Source organism: Elephas maximus, chromosome 9, assembly GCF_024166365.1.
Source record: "Elephas maximus indicus isolate mEleMax1 chromosome 9, mEleMax1 primary haplotype, whole genome shotgun sequence".
Lineage (NCBI taxonomy): Eukaryota > Metazoa > Chordata > Mammalia > Proboscidea > Elephantidae > Elephas > Elephas maximus.
The window spans coordinates 108037731-108053926 of record NC_064827.1 but is presented as its reverse complement, the minus strand read 5'-3'; the positions used below and the strand labels follow the sequence as shown (position 1 = coordinate 108053926).

Here is a 16196-nt window from a genome sequence, read left to right as displayed (position 1 = left end):
CAACTCAGACTCTCTCCAGAACGTTAGAGAGGGAGACTCCTCCCCTTGCTTAGCCCAGCTGGTGAGTGCGTGTCCTAGTCGCCCACACTCATTGTGGATGCCTACTGGGATCCTGGGTGCACGATGGCTACCAATTCTGAATGCAGGCCAAGGTGGCTTTATCAAAATGTAGCTTGGTGAAAATGTTGCATGGTTAGAAACTTGGAGTGCAATTTTTCAGCAAAAGTAAAAGTAAAGAATATCCACACCTGCCTTTGGTTTCAGCTGCACTCATGCTTAGGAAGCCTGCAGGAAGCTTTTGTGTGTCCTTAAGTTGGGTTGGGGCCCCTCTTGTACCCCCCTGTGCTGAATGTCTCTATTATTTTGTTGGCCTCTGCACTCTTCCAGGGCATTTGCTGTGAATTATTTACCTTTCACCAAGGCCCAGCAGAATACACACTCAGGAACATTCAGTTGAATTTTTTAATCTTTTCATTTTATGTGTAAATAGGATTATTTATATACACTTCTTGGAACTTTTAATTAATGTTGAATTTATTAAAAGTGTAAGTATTAAAAAAAAAAACTTAGACTTTCTTAAGCCTTTTTACTCTATTTCGGAGCCCTGGTGGCAAAGTGGCTAAGAGCTTGGCTGCTAGCCAAAAGGTCGGCAGTTCGAATTCACCTGCCCCTCCTTGGAAACCCTATGGGGCAGTTCTACTCTGTCCTATAGGGTCCATATGAGTCGGAATTGACTCAACGGAGACAAGTTGGGTTTGTTTGTTTTTGTTTCTCTATAAATTTAGTAATTTTTGTTTAAAACTAACAGCAAAGTAGAGGGTCAGCAAAAAAGAGGAAGACCTTCAAGGAGATGGATTGACAAGGATTGTGAGGGTGGCGCAGGACTGGGCAGTGTTTCTTTCTGTCATATGTAGGGTCACTATGATTTGGAACCAAGTGGAAGGCACCTAACAACAACAAGAGCGTTTACTGTCACTAGTTGATTAGCAGTGCATTAACTTAAGTTTAACGGGTTGGAATCTAAATAATTAGTCCCACTCAGCTAACAACAACCATAGACTTAGTGAATTAAAAAAAATTTTTTTAACATTTTAAACTGCATTTACAAATGTAACCTACCTAATTTTCCTTCTTCAGTGCTAATGAGGCAGACTAGCAAAACTAACAGGCAGATTGCTTTAACAACTCTTTCAAATCTAAGAAATCAAACTTGGAAATGTGATAAATGCTGTTCTTTTAAACTTTTAAATCCTGTGTACAGACTTACTCAGACCTGATTACTCATTTTAAATTGAAATTGCGTGTCTACCGCATATTGCACATTTCAGATTAAAACCACAAAAGCTAAAATATTAAGTTCTCTAATTTGTCAAATTGTTTTTAATGACTTTTATAACAAATATACACTTGATTTGGAAGATTACAAAACTGAAGTTTGTAATTAGGTTTATTGCTCGACTTAAAGTAAAAGTTTGATGTGCTTTATCTCTGATTTCTTTTTTTCTCTACCACTCCTGGTAATAAATATACCCAACTATGGAAGACAGTAGACCGTGTGATTGTCTCATTCAAAATGGCCAGTTATCAGAGCATTTCGGTGCACTAATCCCTAGGATATCAACCTTCAAGCATTCCATTTCATTTTTGATGACTTCCAGTTTTCCTTGATTCATACTTCATACATTCCACGTTCCAACTAATGGATGTTTGCAGCTGTTTCCTCTCATTTTGAGTTGTGCAGCATTGGGAAATAAAGGTCTCAAAAGCTTTACTCCATCCGCATCATTAAGGCAGATTCTACTTTGAGGAGGCAGTTCTACCCCAGGTATTTTGAGTGCCTTCCAACCTGAGGGGCTCATCTTCTGGCACTATATCATACAGTGTTCCACTGCTGTCTATAAGGTTTTCATTGGTCAATTTTTTTAGAAGTAGATCCCCTGGCCCTTCTTCACAGTCTGTCTTAGTCTGGAAGCTCAGACCCTGTTGGGTGACGCTATTGTTATTTGAAACACTGGTGGCATAGCTTCCAGCATCACAGCAACACACAAGCCACCACCATACGACAAACTGACAGACAAGTGGTCTGTCATATGGTCTACTTTGCTGGGAATGACAAATTGAAGAGGAATGGTGTCACATTTATTGTCAAAAAGAACATTTCAAGGTCCATCCTGAAATACAATGCTGTCAGTGATATGATAATACCCATATGTCTACAAGGAAGACCAGTTAATAAACTATTATTCAAATTTATGCACCAACCATTAATGCCAAAGATGAAGAAATTGAAGATTTTTACCAACTTCTGCAGCCTGAAATTGATTAAACATGCAGTCATGATGCATTGATAATTACCGGTGATTGGAATCTGAAAGTTGAAAACAAAGAAGAAAGATCAGTAGTTGGAAAATATGGCCTTGGTGATAGAAACAACACAGGAGATTGCATAACAGAATTTTGCAAGACCAACGACCTATTCTTTGGAAATACATTTTTCAACAGCATAAACGGCAACTATACATGTGGACCTAACTGAATGGAATACACAGGAACCAAATCGACTACATCTGTGGAAAGAGATGACAGAAAAGCTCAATATCATCAGTCTGAACAAGGCCAGGGGCCAACTGAGGAACAGATGATCAATTGCTCATATGCAAGTTCAAGTTGAAGCTGAAGAAAATTAAAACCAGTCCATGAGAGCCAAAGTATGACCTTAGTGTATCCCATCTGAATTTAGAGACCATCTCAGGAATAGATTTGACACATTGAAACTAATGCCCAAAGACCAGAGGAGTTGTGGAATGACATCAAGGACATTGTACAGGAAGAAAGTAAAAGGTCAGAAAAGAAAAACAACAACAACAACAACAAAAAACCCCCAAAAACCCAAAGTAGTTGGCAAAAGAGACTCTGAAACTTACTCTTGAATGTAAAGTAGCTAAAGTGAAAGGAAGAAATGAGGAAGTAAAAGATCTGAACGGAAGATTTCAGAGGGCAGCTTGAGAAGACAAAGTAAGGTATTATAATGAAACATGCAAAGACCTGGAGTTAGAAAACTAAAAGAGAACAACAGGCTTGGCACTTCTCAAGCTGAAAGAACTGAAAAAAAAAACTCAAGCTTCGAGTTGCAATATTGAAGGTTTATATGGGCAAAAATTAATGATTCAGGAAGCATCAAAAGAAGATGGAAGGAATACACAAAGCCACTGTACCAAAAAGAATTTGTAGATGTTCAACCATTTCAGGAGGTAGCATATTATCAAGAACTGATGGCACTGAAGGAAGAGGTCCAAGCTACACTGAAGGCATTGGTGTAAAACAAGGCTTCAGGAATTGACAGAATACCAATTGAGATGTTTCTACAAACTGATGCAATGCTGGAAGCACTCACTTGTTGATGTCAAGAAATTTGGAAGACAACTATCTGACTAACCTATAGGAAGACATCCATATATGTGCCTTTTCCAAAGAAAGAGGATCCAACAGAATGTGGAAATTATCAAACAATATCATTAATATCACATGCAAGTAAAATTACAATGAAGATAACTCAAAAACAGTTGCAATAGTACATCGACAGGGAACTGCCAGAAATTCAACTGGATTCAGAAGAGGGATATCATTGCTGATGTCACATGGATCTTGGCTGAAAGCAAAGAGTAGCAGGAAAATGTTTACCTGTGTTTTATTGACTATGCAAAGGCATTAGACTGTGTGGATCATAACAAATTATGGATAACACTGCAAAGAATGAGAATTCCAGAACACTTAATTGTGCTCATGCAGAACCTGTATGTAGACCAAGAGACAGAACAAGGGGATACTGCATGGTTTAAAATCAGGAAAGGTGTGTGTCAGGGTTGTATGGTTTCACCATATTTATTCAGTCTGTATGCTGAGCAAATAATCCAAGAAGAACTCGGCATCAGGCTTGGAGGAAGACTCATTAACAACCTGCATTTATGCAGATGACACAACCTCGTTGCAGAATGTGAAGAGAACTTGAAGCACTTAGTGATAAAGATCAAAGACTATAACCTTCAGTATGGATTACACCTCAACATAAAGAAAACAAAAATCCTCACAACTGGACCAATAAGCAACATAATGATAAACAGAGAAAACCTTGAAGTTGTCAAGGATATCATTTTACTTGGTGTCTTATCTAGTGCTGCTATAACAGTCATACCACAAGTAGATGGCTTTAACAAAGAGAAATTTATTTCTTCACAGTAAAGTAGGCTAAAAGTCCAAACTTGGGGCACTGGCTCCAAGGGAAGGCTTTCTCTCTCTGTTGGCCTTTTCTTCAATCTTCCCCCAGACTAGGAGCTTCTCTGTACAGGGCTCCTGGGTCCAAAGGATGTGCCCTGCTCCTATCACTGCTTTCTTGGTGGTATGGGGTCCCCCTGTCTCTCTGCTTGCTTCTTTCTTTTATATCTGCAGAGATTATTTCAAGACACAATCCAATCTTGTAGATTGAGTCCTGCCTCACTAACACAACGTCTACCCATCTTCCCTCGTTAACATCATAGAGGTACGATTTACAGCTTATAGGAAAATCACCCAATACCCGGAATCATGGCCTGGCCAGATTGATACACACATTTTTGGGGGGACATAATTCAATCCAAGACACTTGGATGTATAATCAATGCCTATGGAAGCAGCAGTCAAGAAATCAAATGACGTATTGCATTGGGCAAATCTGCTGCAAAAAACAAAGATGTCATCTTGAAAACTAAGGTGTGCCTGACCCAAGTCATGGTGTTTTCAGTCACCTCATATGCATACAAATATTGGACAAGGAAGACTGAAGAATTAATGCCTTTGAATTATGGTATTGATGAAGAATATTGAATATACCATGGACTACCAGAAGAAGGAAGAAATCTGTATTCGAAGAAGTACAGCAGAATGCTCCCTAGAAGCAAGGATGATGAGACTCCGTCTCACATACTTTGGACATATTATGAGGAGGGACCAACCCCTGGAGAAGGACAGCATGCTTGGTAAAGTACAGGGTGAGGGCAAAAAAGGAAAACCCGTAACAAAGTGGATTGACACAGTGGCTTGCAACAATGGGCTCAAACATAACGATTGTGAGGGTGGCACAGGACTGGGCAGTGTTTCGTTCTATTGTACACAGGATTGCTATGAGTTGGAACTGACTCGGTGGCACTTAACAACAACAGCATGGAAGACAGAGAAATCTTTAAAATCCAGCACATCGTAAACTCTGAGTATCTTTCGAGTTTAATTCTCCAGCAAAGTGTTGAATGTAATCCCTTTCAACATTTCATCTCCTGATTTGGGTGGGTGGAGTTTTGCACCCCACTTGAGTTGCACTTATCTTTGTTCACTACTTTTCTGAGTTAACAAATTTCTTTATCTCTGATAGAATTCTACAGTCTTTTCCTGTATGTTTGTATTTTCTTGTCTGGTGTTTGGCCACAACTCTGAATTTAGTAAAAGTCATTTTATTGACAAGTAGGTGTCAATACTTACGGGTAAGTGTTGAAGGATCCCTGAATGCTTGGATTCGCTTTGGTAATAGGGTGTTATAGACAGGAGTGTTGACATGGGGATTCCATTAATGTCAGTTTCCTTTTTCCAAAGCCAGCAATCCATCAGCAAATTCCCTTTTTAATGCCATTGGTTCTCAGTGCTGGCTGTACATCAGAATCACCTGTGGAGCTTTTGAAACCCACCCTACCTGGGCCCTACCTCAAACTAATTGAATGAGAATCTCTGCCAGGCATCATTATTGTACTTTTGGTGTTGGTGTTGCAGTAAAAATGTATATAACGAAACATTTGCTATATTAGCAATTTTTGCATGTACAATTCAGTGTTGTGGTTTTCTTAATTTGTTTTTTATTGTGGTAAAATAACAAAACATTTGCCATTTCAACCATTTTTTTGTGCACAATTCAGTGACCTTAGTTACATTCGCCATGTTGTGCAAACATCCATCATTGTGTTTTAAAAAAGCAGAGCAGGTGATTCTGTTGCATGGAGAAGATTTAAAACCACGCTTGTAACAGAGCTGTTAAACTAAAGGATTTTAGGTTGTTTAAAAAATCTCCTTCTCCTTACCTCCTTTTCATGGAAACACTGCTGGGAATTGAACAGACAACATGAGCACACCTAAGGGGAAGGTGTGGCTAATCCATGTTGGACCATTATCCTGGAATAAATCAGAGTTAATAAGGAAATGATTTAAAATGTGGGTCAGAAAAACCTTTCTGATATGTGTTTCTTTTATTCATTTATTTTATTCTGCTAAATATACGTGTAACAAAACATTAATTACCTTTGCCATTTCAACAGTCGTCACATGTGCAGTTCAGTGACATTAATCATGTTCATCACCCTTACCTGTTACCAAATTTTTCCATTCCCTGTAATGGAAGTTCAGTGTCCCCTAAGCACTGAGTTTTCCTTTACCGCTTTCTCTTGCTTGCCCCTGGTAACCACTAACAAACTCTGGTCTTTACACACTTGCCTATTCTACCAAAAGGTTAGTAGCTAGAGCCCACCAGGTGCTCCTTGGAAACCCTATGGGGCAGTTCTACTCTGTCCTGTATGGTTGCTATGAGTTGGAAAAGACCTGACAGCAATGGGATATTTTGGGTTTATGTAAGCAGGATCATACAATATTTGCCTTTTGTGTCTCACTTCACTCCGCATAGTGTTCTCAAGGTTTGTCCACATTGTAGTGTGCATCAGGAATCCTTTCTCTTTACAGCAGAGTAATACTCCATTGTATGTGTACACTACATTTTGTTTATCCATTCATGTAATATGTGTTCCTTTTTTTATTTTTTAAGCACGTGTACATGGTCACTTGTGGGCTCTTACTCACCTATTAGTCTTGCCAAGCATAGGAAGGTACACACTGAAGGGCTTGTTTCCTTGCTTCAGGTTTCTGTTGATGTACTCCACAGTTTTGTGCAGCTATTACAACTCGGCTCTGACGACGGCGGTGGTAGGAGCCATCAAGGTACGTGGAGGGAAGCCTCGGAGAGAATAGCTGAATTGGGGGAATTGACTGGATCAGTATTTGTGATAGAAGCTGAGTTTTAGTGTTGTTGTTCTTGTCAGTGGTGTAGCAAGTATGGAGGCTTGTGACATTTCCAGCTGGGCCAGGCGACCCCCTGTCCCTTCTAATCAGTAAAACAGAGGGAAAATTTGCCAATTTAAAAAGGGGAGACAAAACTATAATTTTAAATTTGGGGTGAGTAGAAGGGGATGGTGTGGGACAATGAAGTGAAAGGTTGAAAAAAAAGAAATCCAGATTTCTGTGATCACCAAGATACCTTTTGATCTAACAATTTGGTTTCCTGGGAGAACCTGTCCAGTAAGAAAGGGAACCCTTGTGAAGAGCTGTTTTCAATCTAGGTACAATCTATTGTTATTCTCGGTAGTTATGGCCTATAAGGTTGCTGTGAACGCTGAATCAGAGATTACTAAAGCGTTGCTCTTATGCAGATGCAGGGAGGACTCTGTTCCCATGAGTCTCTTGTCACAACATTCAATCAAACAATCAATGCATAACCTTGTTTTATGAGTGTTTCTGGTTAAAGACACCTTATTTAATATATGTTGTTGATTCATTAACATTGAACTCATGGCCAACAGCATCGTAACCCATGTCTGAATGAAGCTTATCTAACACATGCGTTTTCTCTGTAAGGCATGTCAGACTTCTCGTGCTTAGGAACACTAGATAACATTTCAGCACTACGCTTGGGGGCCGTTTTAAACAGTGAAATCGCTAACAAAAAGCGCAGAAATGCAACAAATGTGGCACTGTCTATTTAGCAAAAAGGACATTTGCTTACGGTGTAAGAGCTGACACAAGAAAGCAGAGCCGTTGCCTTGTTCAGCCTCAGCTGGGAACGTGTGTGTCGACTCGAATTTTTCGCTCTTCTGTACATGTTTGGGAATGACCACAGAAGTGCCACAAATATTGATGTTGGGATTATAAATAAATTTTATAACCAAATTTTTTAACCAAATTTGCACATGTGGACTCTGGATAATGAGAATTGACTGTATATACCCAATTATGAGGTAAATTTGTGTGTATGTCGTGTGTGTGTATTTGAACGAATTATATTTGAATACACATATATATACATACACATACATGTATACACACATATAAATGAGTAGGGGATGGAGTTGCTCCCAATTCTATTATACAGTTACTTTGTTTTTCTATTCGTGTGAACTCTTAGAGTGAATGAGAAAAGCTACCTGCTTCAACAGTAGACCTGTCTGTTGGCTGTCCAGAGGCCTGCCAGAATACCTTGGGACAGAGTATCGCTTGGAATTATTAGATGTCTCAGTGGTTCAGTGACAGAATTCTCACCTTCCATGTGGGAGACCCTGGTTTGAATCCCAGTCAGTACACTTCATGCAGCTACCACCTGTTTGTCAGCACAGGCTTGCATGTTGCTATGATGCTGAACAGGTTTCAGAGGAGCTTTCAGACTAGGATGGACTAGGAAGAAAGACCTGGAGATCTACTTCCAAAAATCAGCTAATGAAAACCCTGTGCCACACAATGGTTCGATCTGAAACTGATCGTGGGGGTGCCACAGGACTGGGCAGCATTTTATTCCATTACGCATAGGGTCGCCATGAGTTGGGGGCTGACTCAGTGGCAGCGAAGAGCAAAAATAATAACCATCTGTTCAAGTTCAGGATCAATTTGATTAAAATTCACTATTCAGTGACAGTAAAGTGGTGGGACCTTGCAAGCTGATTACAACACAACTCTTACATCGTCTTTCTATCTGCTAACCTGAAAGGAGGGAAATGAATAACGCACTCTTATTATTGTTTATTTCATTTCTTTATAAACTTTCTTTGTAAACCCATACAGGATGGCTTTTCATTCACTCATCAAACATTTCATGAAAATATACTAAGTCCAAGTCTCTATGCAAAGTAGCCAAAATGTTTCTTTTCAGATTTCTCTACATATATGTATTTTTCCCCCAAATCCTTTGCTTGTAAAGTGATGAATCCTCTATCTTTTTCTGCAGAATGTGTCCGTTGCCTACATTGGGATGTTAGTTGGTGGAGACTACATTTTCTCTGTGTTAAACTTTGTAGGGTTAAATATTTGGTAAGTGGGATTTTTAAATGAACTTAGTAAAATAAGAATTCCAAACAGTCTGATTAATATGTAATAAAAAAGGAGCAAAGAGAAATATTGCATTTTAAGCCAGTAGGTGTTTTGACATTGAGATTTGTAAAAAAAATTTTACCCAAATCACTGAGTTTGTCTATTTTTTTATGATATACTCCCTCATGTGGGTCGTGAGGACGTGTGAAATGCAAGTTCAAGGGGCTGGAATCTGAATTTAATTCATGAATCACCCTAAATTATTTGCTTTTCCCCTGTGAAATGGGTCTTATTAAACTTGTGCCATATGCCAAGGATCCTGGGAGGATTAACTAAGATGCTTTTGAAAAGCATTCTGGGATCCCAGACATGGGACCCAGTTTTGTAGGGTGATGTCATATAGTTCATGCAGTAAAAACCAAGTGCTTATTTTCTTTCCAAGGTTCTATTTTAGACCTGATCCACTCTTTTTCTGTCCCAAAGATCTGTAAATAAGTAAGGAAATTCTCATAAAACAAACCACAAACTGGAGGAGAAAAAGCAAAAAAGAAAAAAACAAGCCTGTTGCTGTCAATTCGATTCCTTCTCTTGGCAACCCCATACGTTACAGAGCAGAAGTGTTCCATTAGGCTTTCTTGCCTGTAATCTTTACAGACCACCAGGCCTTTCTTCTGCTGTACTGCCAACCTTTTGGTTAGTAGTTGAATGCAAACTGTTTGTGTCATGGACTTAGCAGGGGTCTGATTAATTCCTTCCAAATTAAGCTGACAGAGTTTTTAAAGAAGGAGTTCCCAGGGTGGTGCCAACAGTTACTAACTGAAATTTTGGTGGTTTGAATCCACCCAGAGGTGCCTTGGAAGAAAGGCCTGGCAATCTACTTCTGAAAAATCAACCATTGAAAATTCTATGGAGCAAATTCTACTCCGACACACATGGGGTCGCCATGAGTTGGAATTGACCCCATAGCAACTGGTTTGGTTTTGGTTTTATTTTTAAGAATGGCAGGGACTGCTGGTGGTATCACCTATGAAATTCCCAGAGTTATGTAATTTTACTCCTTTTCTCTTCTTTCAGCATGGCAGGAGGTCTGAGATACTCCTTCTTAACACTTCGCAGCCAGTCGAAACTAAAACAGCCTGTGGACGAAGAAAGCATTCCTCTGGATTTGAAGAGCTAGGATCTGTGGCTTGCAGACGGGGGGTCAGGGAGACTTTCCCAGATGTTCGAATGTGAAGCTGGACTTTTCGGAGGGGGGGACATACATCCCCCCTGGTTAAAGTACAGATATAAACGTCTACAAAATGCAGAGAGAATCTACCTCACACGCCACTGTACGATGAATCATCATTGGTCCTGAGCATTGTATCTGTGCAAAGCCTTAGTGAACATTTTCAGTGTAAGCCATTGGTGAAAGGGATTTTTTTTTTCCCAAACAGAGATTTGTGGATTTCTAGACCAGTTGTTTTCTTTGTCACATGAGACATGCAAAGCTCTGTCTGAAGTGCATAATCTACACATCTGGGCCTCCCCGCCGTCAGCCGCTTTGTGCTTTCTGAGGTGGCAAAGGATCCATGCTGTGATGGTGATTATTTTCTTATCAGCGACTTTGCCTAAGTTCAAAGGTCCCAGACAAAGCAACGTGCCAATGGGAAAAAAAAATCTTTTTTTTTTTAGTTTAAAGAGATATGTCTTTATTTTAATAGAATTAGCAAATTAACTACCTGTAAAGTTATTTGCTAGCTTTGATTTACTCTTATATGTTTGTATCTTTTCTTAATCATCAAAGTAAAATAAAAAATAATTTATATGGCTACATCATGTTGTTGTTAGCTGCCACTGAGTCAGCACTTGACTCATGGGATCAGGCTGCTGTGATCCATAAGGTTTTCATTGACTAACTTTCGAAAGTAAACTGCCAGGCCTTTCTTCCTAGCCTGGGCGCCTCGCTGATGTTTGTTCCGCATCACAGGAGCGTGCACGCCTCCCTGACAGCGGGGCAGTGACTGTGCACGAGGTGCACTGACTGGGAATCGAGCCTGGGTCTCCTGCATGGGAAGTGAGAATTCTACCACCGCTGCCCCCGTGGATACATCATACTGTGATATGCTTGTAGACAGGTAGAAAATAGGAAGTCAGTTATTTACAATGTGGAAAAATGCTCTGCCTTGAAGGGACATTCCCAGAAAAACATTAGGTACTCCTTTTGACTCATGTTGGAAGACCTTGGGAAATCTGCAAATAACTCAGCGCAGAGCCAAAATAAAAAACAAATGAAATCCATCCACCTATGGCCAGCTGATCTTTCACAAAGGACCAAAGTCCATTAAATGGGGAAAAGACAGTCTTTTTTTTTTTTTTTTGGAATATTTCTTTTTTTATTGTGCTTTAGATGAAGGCTCACAGAACAAACTAGTTTCTCATTAAGTAGCTAGTACATATATTGTCTTATGACATTAGTTCACAACCCCCCAACATGTCAACACACTCCTTCTCAACCTTGGGTTCCCTATTACGAGCTTTCCTGTCCCCTCCTGCCTTCTAGTCCTTGCCCCGGGACTGGTGTGCCCCTTTAGTCTCATTTTGTTTTACGGGCCTGTCCAATCTTTGGCTGAAGGGTGAACCTCAGGAGTGACTTCATTACTGAGCTGAAAGGGTGTCCGGGGGCCATACTCTTAGGGTTTCTCCAGTCTCTGTCAGGCCAGCAAGTCTGGTCTGGAAGAGACAGTCTTTTTAACAGATGGTGCTGGCAAAGCTGGTTGTCCATCTGTAAAAAAATGGAACAGAACTTATATGTCACACCGTACACAAAAACTAACTCACAATGGGTCAAAGATCTAAATATAAAACCTAAAATGATAAAGACCATGGAAGAAAAAATAAGGATGATACTAGGGCCCTAATATATGGCATTAATAGAATACCAAAGATAACTAAATACGCACACACAGCAGAAGATGAACTAGATAAATGGGACCTCATAAAAATTAAACATTTATGCTCATCAAAAGACTTCAGCAAAAGAATAAAAAGAGAACCTACAGACTGAGAAAAAAAATTTGGGTACTACATATCAGTCAAGGATTTAATCTCTAAAATCTATATAATACTTCGACACCTCAACAACAAAAAGACAGTCCAGTTAAAAAATGCACAAACTATATCAACAGACAGTTCACCAAAGAAGACATGCAGGCAGCTAACAGACACATGAGGAAATGCTCATGATCACTAGCCATTAGAGAAATGCATATCAAAACTACTATGAGATACCATCTTACTCCAACATTACTGGCATGAATTTAAAAAAAAACAAAAAAACAAAATAACAAATGTTGGAGAGATTGTGGGGGAGATTGCAACTCTTATGCAGTGTTGGCAGGGATATAAAATGGTACAACCACTAGGGAAAATGATATGGTGCCTCCTTAAACTAGAAATAGAAATACCACATGATCCAGCAATTCCACTCTTAGGAATTTATCCTAAAGAAATAAGAGCCATCCCATGAGTAGGCATATGCACACCCATGTTCACTGCAGCATTATTCACAATAGCAAAAAGACAGAAACAACCTAAGCGCCCATCAACAGGTGAATGGATAAACAAATTATGGTACATACACACAATGGAATACTGTGCAACAACAAAGAACAATAATGAATTCGTGAAACATCTTGCCACATGGATGAATCTGGAAGGCATTATGCTGAGTGAAATAAATTACCAAAGGACAAATATTGTATGAGACCACTATTATAAAAACCCAAGAAAAGGTTTACACACAGAAAAAAAAAATCTTTAATGGTTATGAGGGAGGGTAGTGGTGGGAAGGGGAAAACACTAACTAGATAGTAGACAAGTGTTAACTTTAGAGAAGGGAAGGACAACACACAATATGGAGAAGTAAGCACAATTTGACCAAGACAAAGTCATAGAAGCTTCCTAGACACATCCAAACATCTTGAGGGAACGAATCACTGGGGCTGAGGGCCAGGGACCATGGTCTCAGGGAACATCTAGGTCAATTGGCATAACATAGTTCGTAAAGAAAATGGTATACGTCCTACTTTGTTGAGTAGCCTCTGGGGTCTTAGAAGTTTGTGAGCGGTGATCTAAGATATACCTCTTGATTCCCTCCCAGCCAGAGCAAAGGAGACCCTGCTAACTCAGAACTGAAGCCATTCCAGAAGTCCACTTTTCACCCGAAAATTAGACAGCATATAAAACAAACAATAACACATGAGAAGTGTGCTTCTTAGTTCAATCTAGTATATGAGACTGTATTGGCAACACCTCCCCCAAAACAAAGAGGAGAAGGCAGGAAGGGACAGAAAAACTGGAAGAATGGACATGGGGACCTGGGGTCGAAAGGGAAATGGGGAGAATGCTGACGCATTGCAGGGATTGCAACCAATGTCACAAAACAATTTGTGTATGAATTTTTTAATGACAAACTAATATGTGCTGTAAATTTTCACCTAAAATGCAATAAAATTAAAAAACCAACCACACACACAAACACAAAATGAAAGAGCCCAAAACAATAATAACAAAAACAAAACTTTGAGGATCTGTCTTGTGTCTTAGTCATTTAGTGCTGCTATAACTGCAACTCCACAAGTGGATGGCTCTAACAAAAAGAAATTTATTTCTTCACGGTAAAGTAGGCTAACAGTCCAAATTCAAGGTGTCAGCTCCAGGGGAAGGCTTTCTCTCTCTCTTAGCTCTGGAGGCAGGTCCTTCTTGTCAATCTTTCCCTGGACTAGGAGCTTCTGTGCACAGGAACCCCAGGTTCGAAGGATGCGCTCTGCTTCCGGTGCTTGGTGCTTCTTTCTTGGTGGTATGAGGTCCCCATTCTCTGCTTGCTTCCCTTTCCTTTTATCTTTTGAGAGATAAAAGGTGGGGCAGGCCACACCCCCAGGAAACTCTCTTTACATTGGATCAGGGATGTGACCTGGTAAGGGTGTTACAATCCCACCCTAATCCTCTTTAACATAAAATTACAATCACAAAATGGCAGACAACCACAGAATACTGGGAATCATGGCCTAACCAAGTTGAAACACACATTTTTGGGGGGACATAATTCAATCAATAATTCAGTCCATGACATCCTGTTAATATTTTAAGTAACTAATATTTCTTTCCTCATCTCTCTCTAGGTTCATTGAGAGTACTTTAAAATTCTGGTCAGGTAGGCTTTAACCAATGTACATTTCCCCTTAGGTTTGCCTGGCTTCCCAGACCAAGGGGTGCCTGGGAAGGAACCTTGAGTGGGCAAACGATACCATCAACATCTACATCAAGAAATGGATCGTCGAAATCTGGGTTGTCCAGGGGATAGCGCCCCAGTGTAAGGGTCAGAAAACCGTCCTTCTAGTCATGACTTTGCTGAGACCTTGGCAAGTCAGCCCATTATTTTAATCTGTGTAATTTACGTAAACCTCTAAGTTCCTACCAGCTCTAACTTTCTAAGTTTCTAGAAGCTGAGTCAGATGTGGAACAGAGCAGGAAATGAAGGGATGATTGTGTTGACATATTATTTCAAGGTACTTTTTTTATTGTAAATATTTATGTAACCAAACATTTGCCATTTTTGCATGTACAATTCAGTGACATTAACTATGTTCATCATGTTGTTTAACCACCACCATGGTCTGTTTCCAGATTTTTCCATCCCCCTTAACAGAAGCTTAGTATCCCTTAAGCAGTGAGTCCCCCTCCCTCCTCTGCACCCTCCTACTAGTCCGCCCCTGGTTGTTAGTTGCCGTTGAGTTCATTTTGACTCATGGCAACCCCATGTGTGCAGAGTAGAACTGCTCCACAGGGCTTTCAAGGCTGTGACCTTTTGGAAGCACATCGCTAGGTCTGTCTTCCAAGGTGCTTCTGGGCGTGTTCAAACTACAAACTTTGGGTTAGTAGTTGAGTGCTTAACCATTTGCATCACCCAGGGACTCCTTCCTGCCCTTGGAAGCCACGAATAAACTTTGGTCTCTATAATACACTTGCCTATTTCAGTTTACTTTTAAAAGGCTTCTGGAGTAGTGACTTTGGGGCAGAAGGAGCTCCCGAACTGCTATAACCACCTTCCATTGCATCATCGAAATATTTTCAGAAACCCCAGAGACCAAATATGTTAAGATTGGAAAAATATAAGCATCAACTCCTTATTTACAGTGACAAAATCAAACAAAAAGAAGCCTTCACTTTCTTCCAGAAAAAAAATCTTTTCTGTAATTTTTTATCTCATAATTCTTATAAAAAAAAAATTATAGGAAGGTGATTTTTTGTTTTTCTGAAGTCTTGATATGGTCAATATTTTGTTTTCATAGCCAAGGTGCCTCTACCAGGAGGTTTTTATTTAATTTTTTTTTCTTTTGCGTTCACCTCCAATGCCTTCCTTGGCCATTTCTTAAATGATCCTTTTTACCTGTGGCCACCAAGCATGGAAGGACTGTTTCCTCTGCTTCCTGTGTGAGCAGCAGAGGGCGCCCTAAAAGCAGCTCAGAACCTGTGTAGCCAGATTGAAAGTTGCATTTTTTGCTATGTCTCCTTCCAGTTGATGGAGGCAGAGAACTACAGGTAGTCTCAATTTACAACATATCCCAGTTATGACAGATGATACTTATGACTGTCCATTTTTTTGTACATCTAATTATTAATAATATGTATGACATGCAATATTGCAGCACATATATACATATATATACTGGGCAGTGTTTTGTTCTGTTGTACATAGGGTCACTATGAGTTGGAGCGACTTGATGCACCTAACAACAACAACATACATGTATATAAAACCAAACCCAGTGTTGATTCTGACTCATAGCGACCCTATAGGACAGAGTAGAACTGCCCCATAGAGTTTTCAAGGAGTGCCTGGCAGATTTGAACTGCTGACCCTTTGGTTAGCAGCCGTAGCACTTAACCACTATGCCACCAGAGTTTCCATACATGTATATATATATATTAAAAAAACAAACCAAACTTGTTACCGTTGAGTTGATTCTGACTCATAGTGGCTCTACAGGACAGAGTAGAACTGCCCCATAGGG

At 39.9% G+C, this 16196-nt stretch overlaps 1 protein-coding gene across 4 annotated transcripts in view; it reads left to right on the top strand.

Moving 5' to 3' along the window:
• SLC35D2 (solute carrier family 35 member D2) overlaps window positions 1-10966 on the top strand; it is an 82597-nt gene extending 71631 nt beyond the window's left edge. For 2 of the 4 annotated variants that reach the window (XM_049894907.1, XM_049894906.1), the window contains 3 exons: window positions 6927-7005; window positions 9059-9141; window positions 10216-10966. In XM_049894907.1, the coding sequence (XP_049750864.1) occupies window positions 6927-7005; window positions 9059-9141; window positions 10216-10318 (265 nt within the window). In that variant the 3' untranslated portion in view covers window positions 10319-10966. The remainder of the gene's footprint in view (window positions 1-6926; window positions 7006-9058; window positions 9142-10215) is intronic. The other 2 variants (XM_049894909.1, XM_049894910.1) reach the window with 1 other exon arrangement.
• The last annotated feature ends 5230 nt before the right edge of the window (window positions 10967-16196 follow it).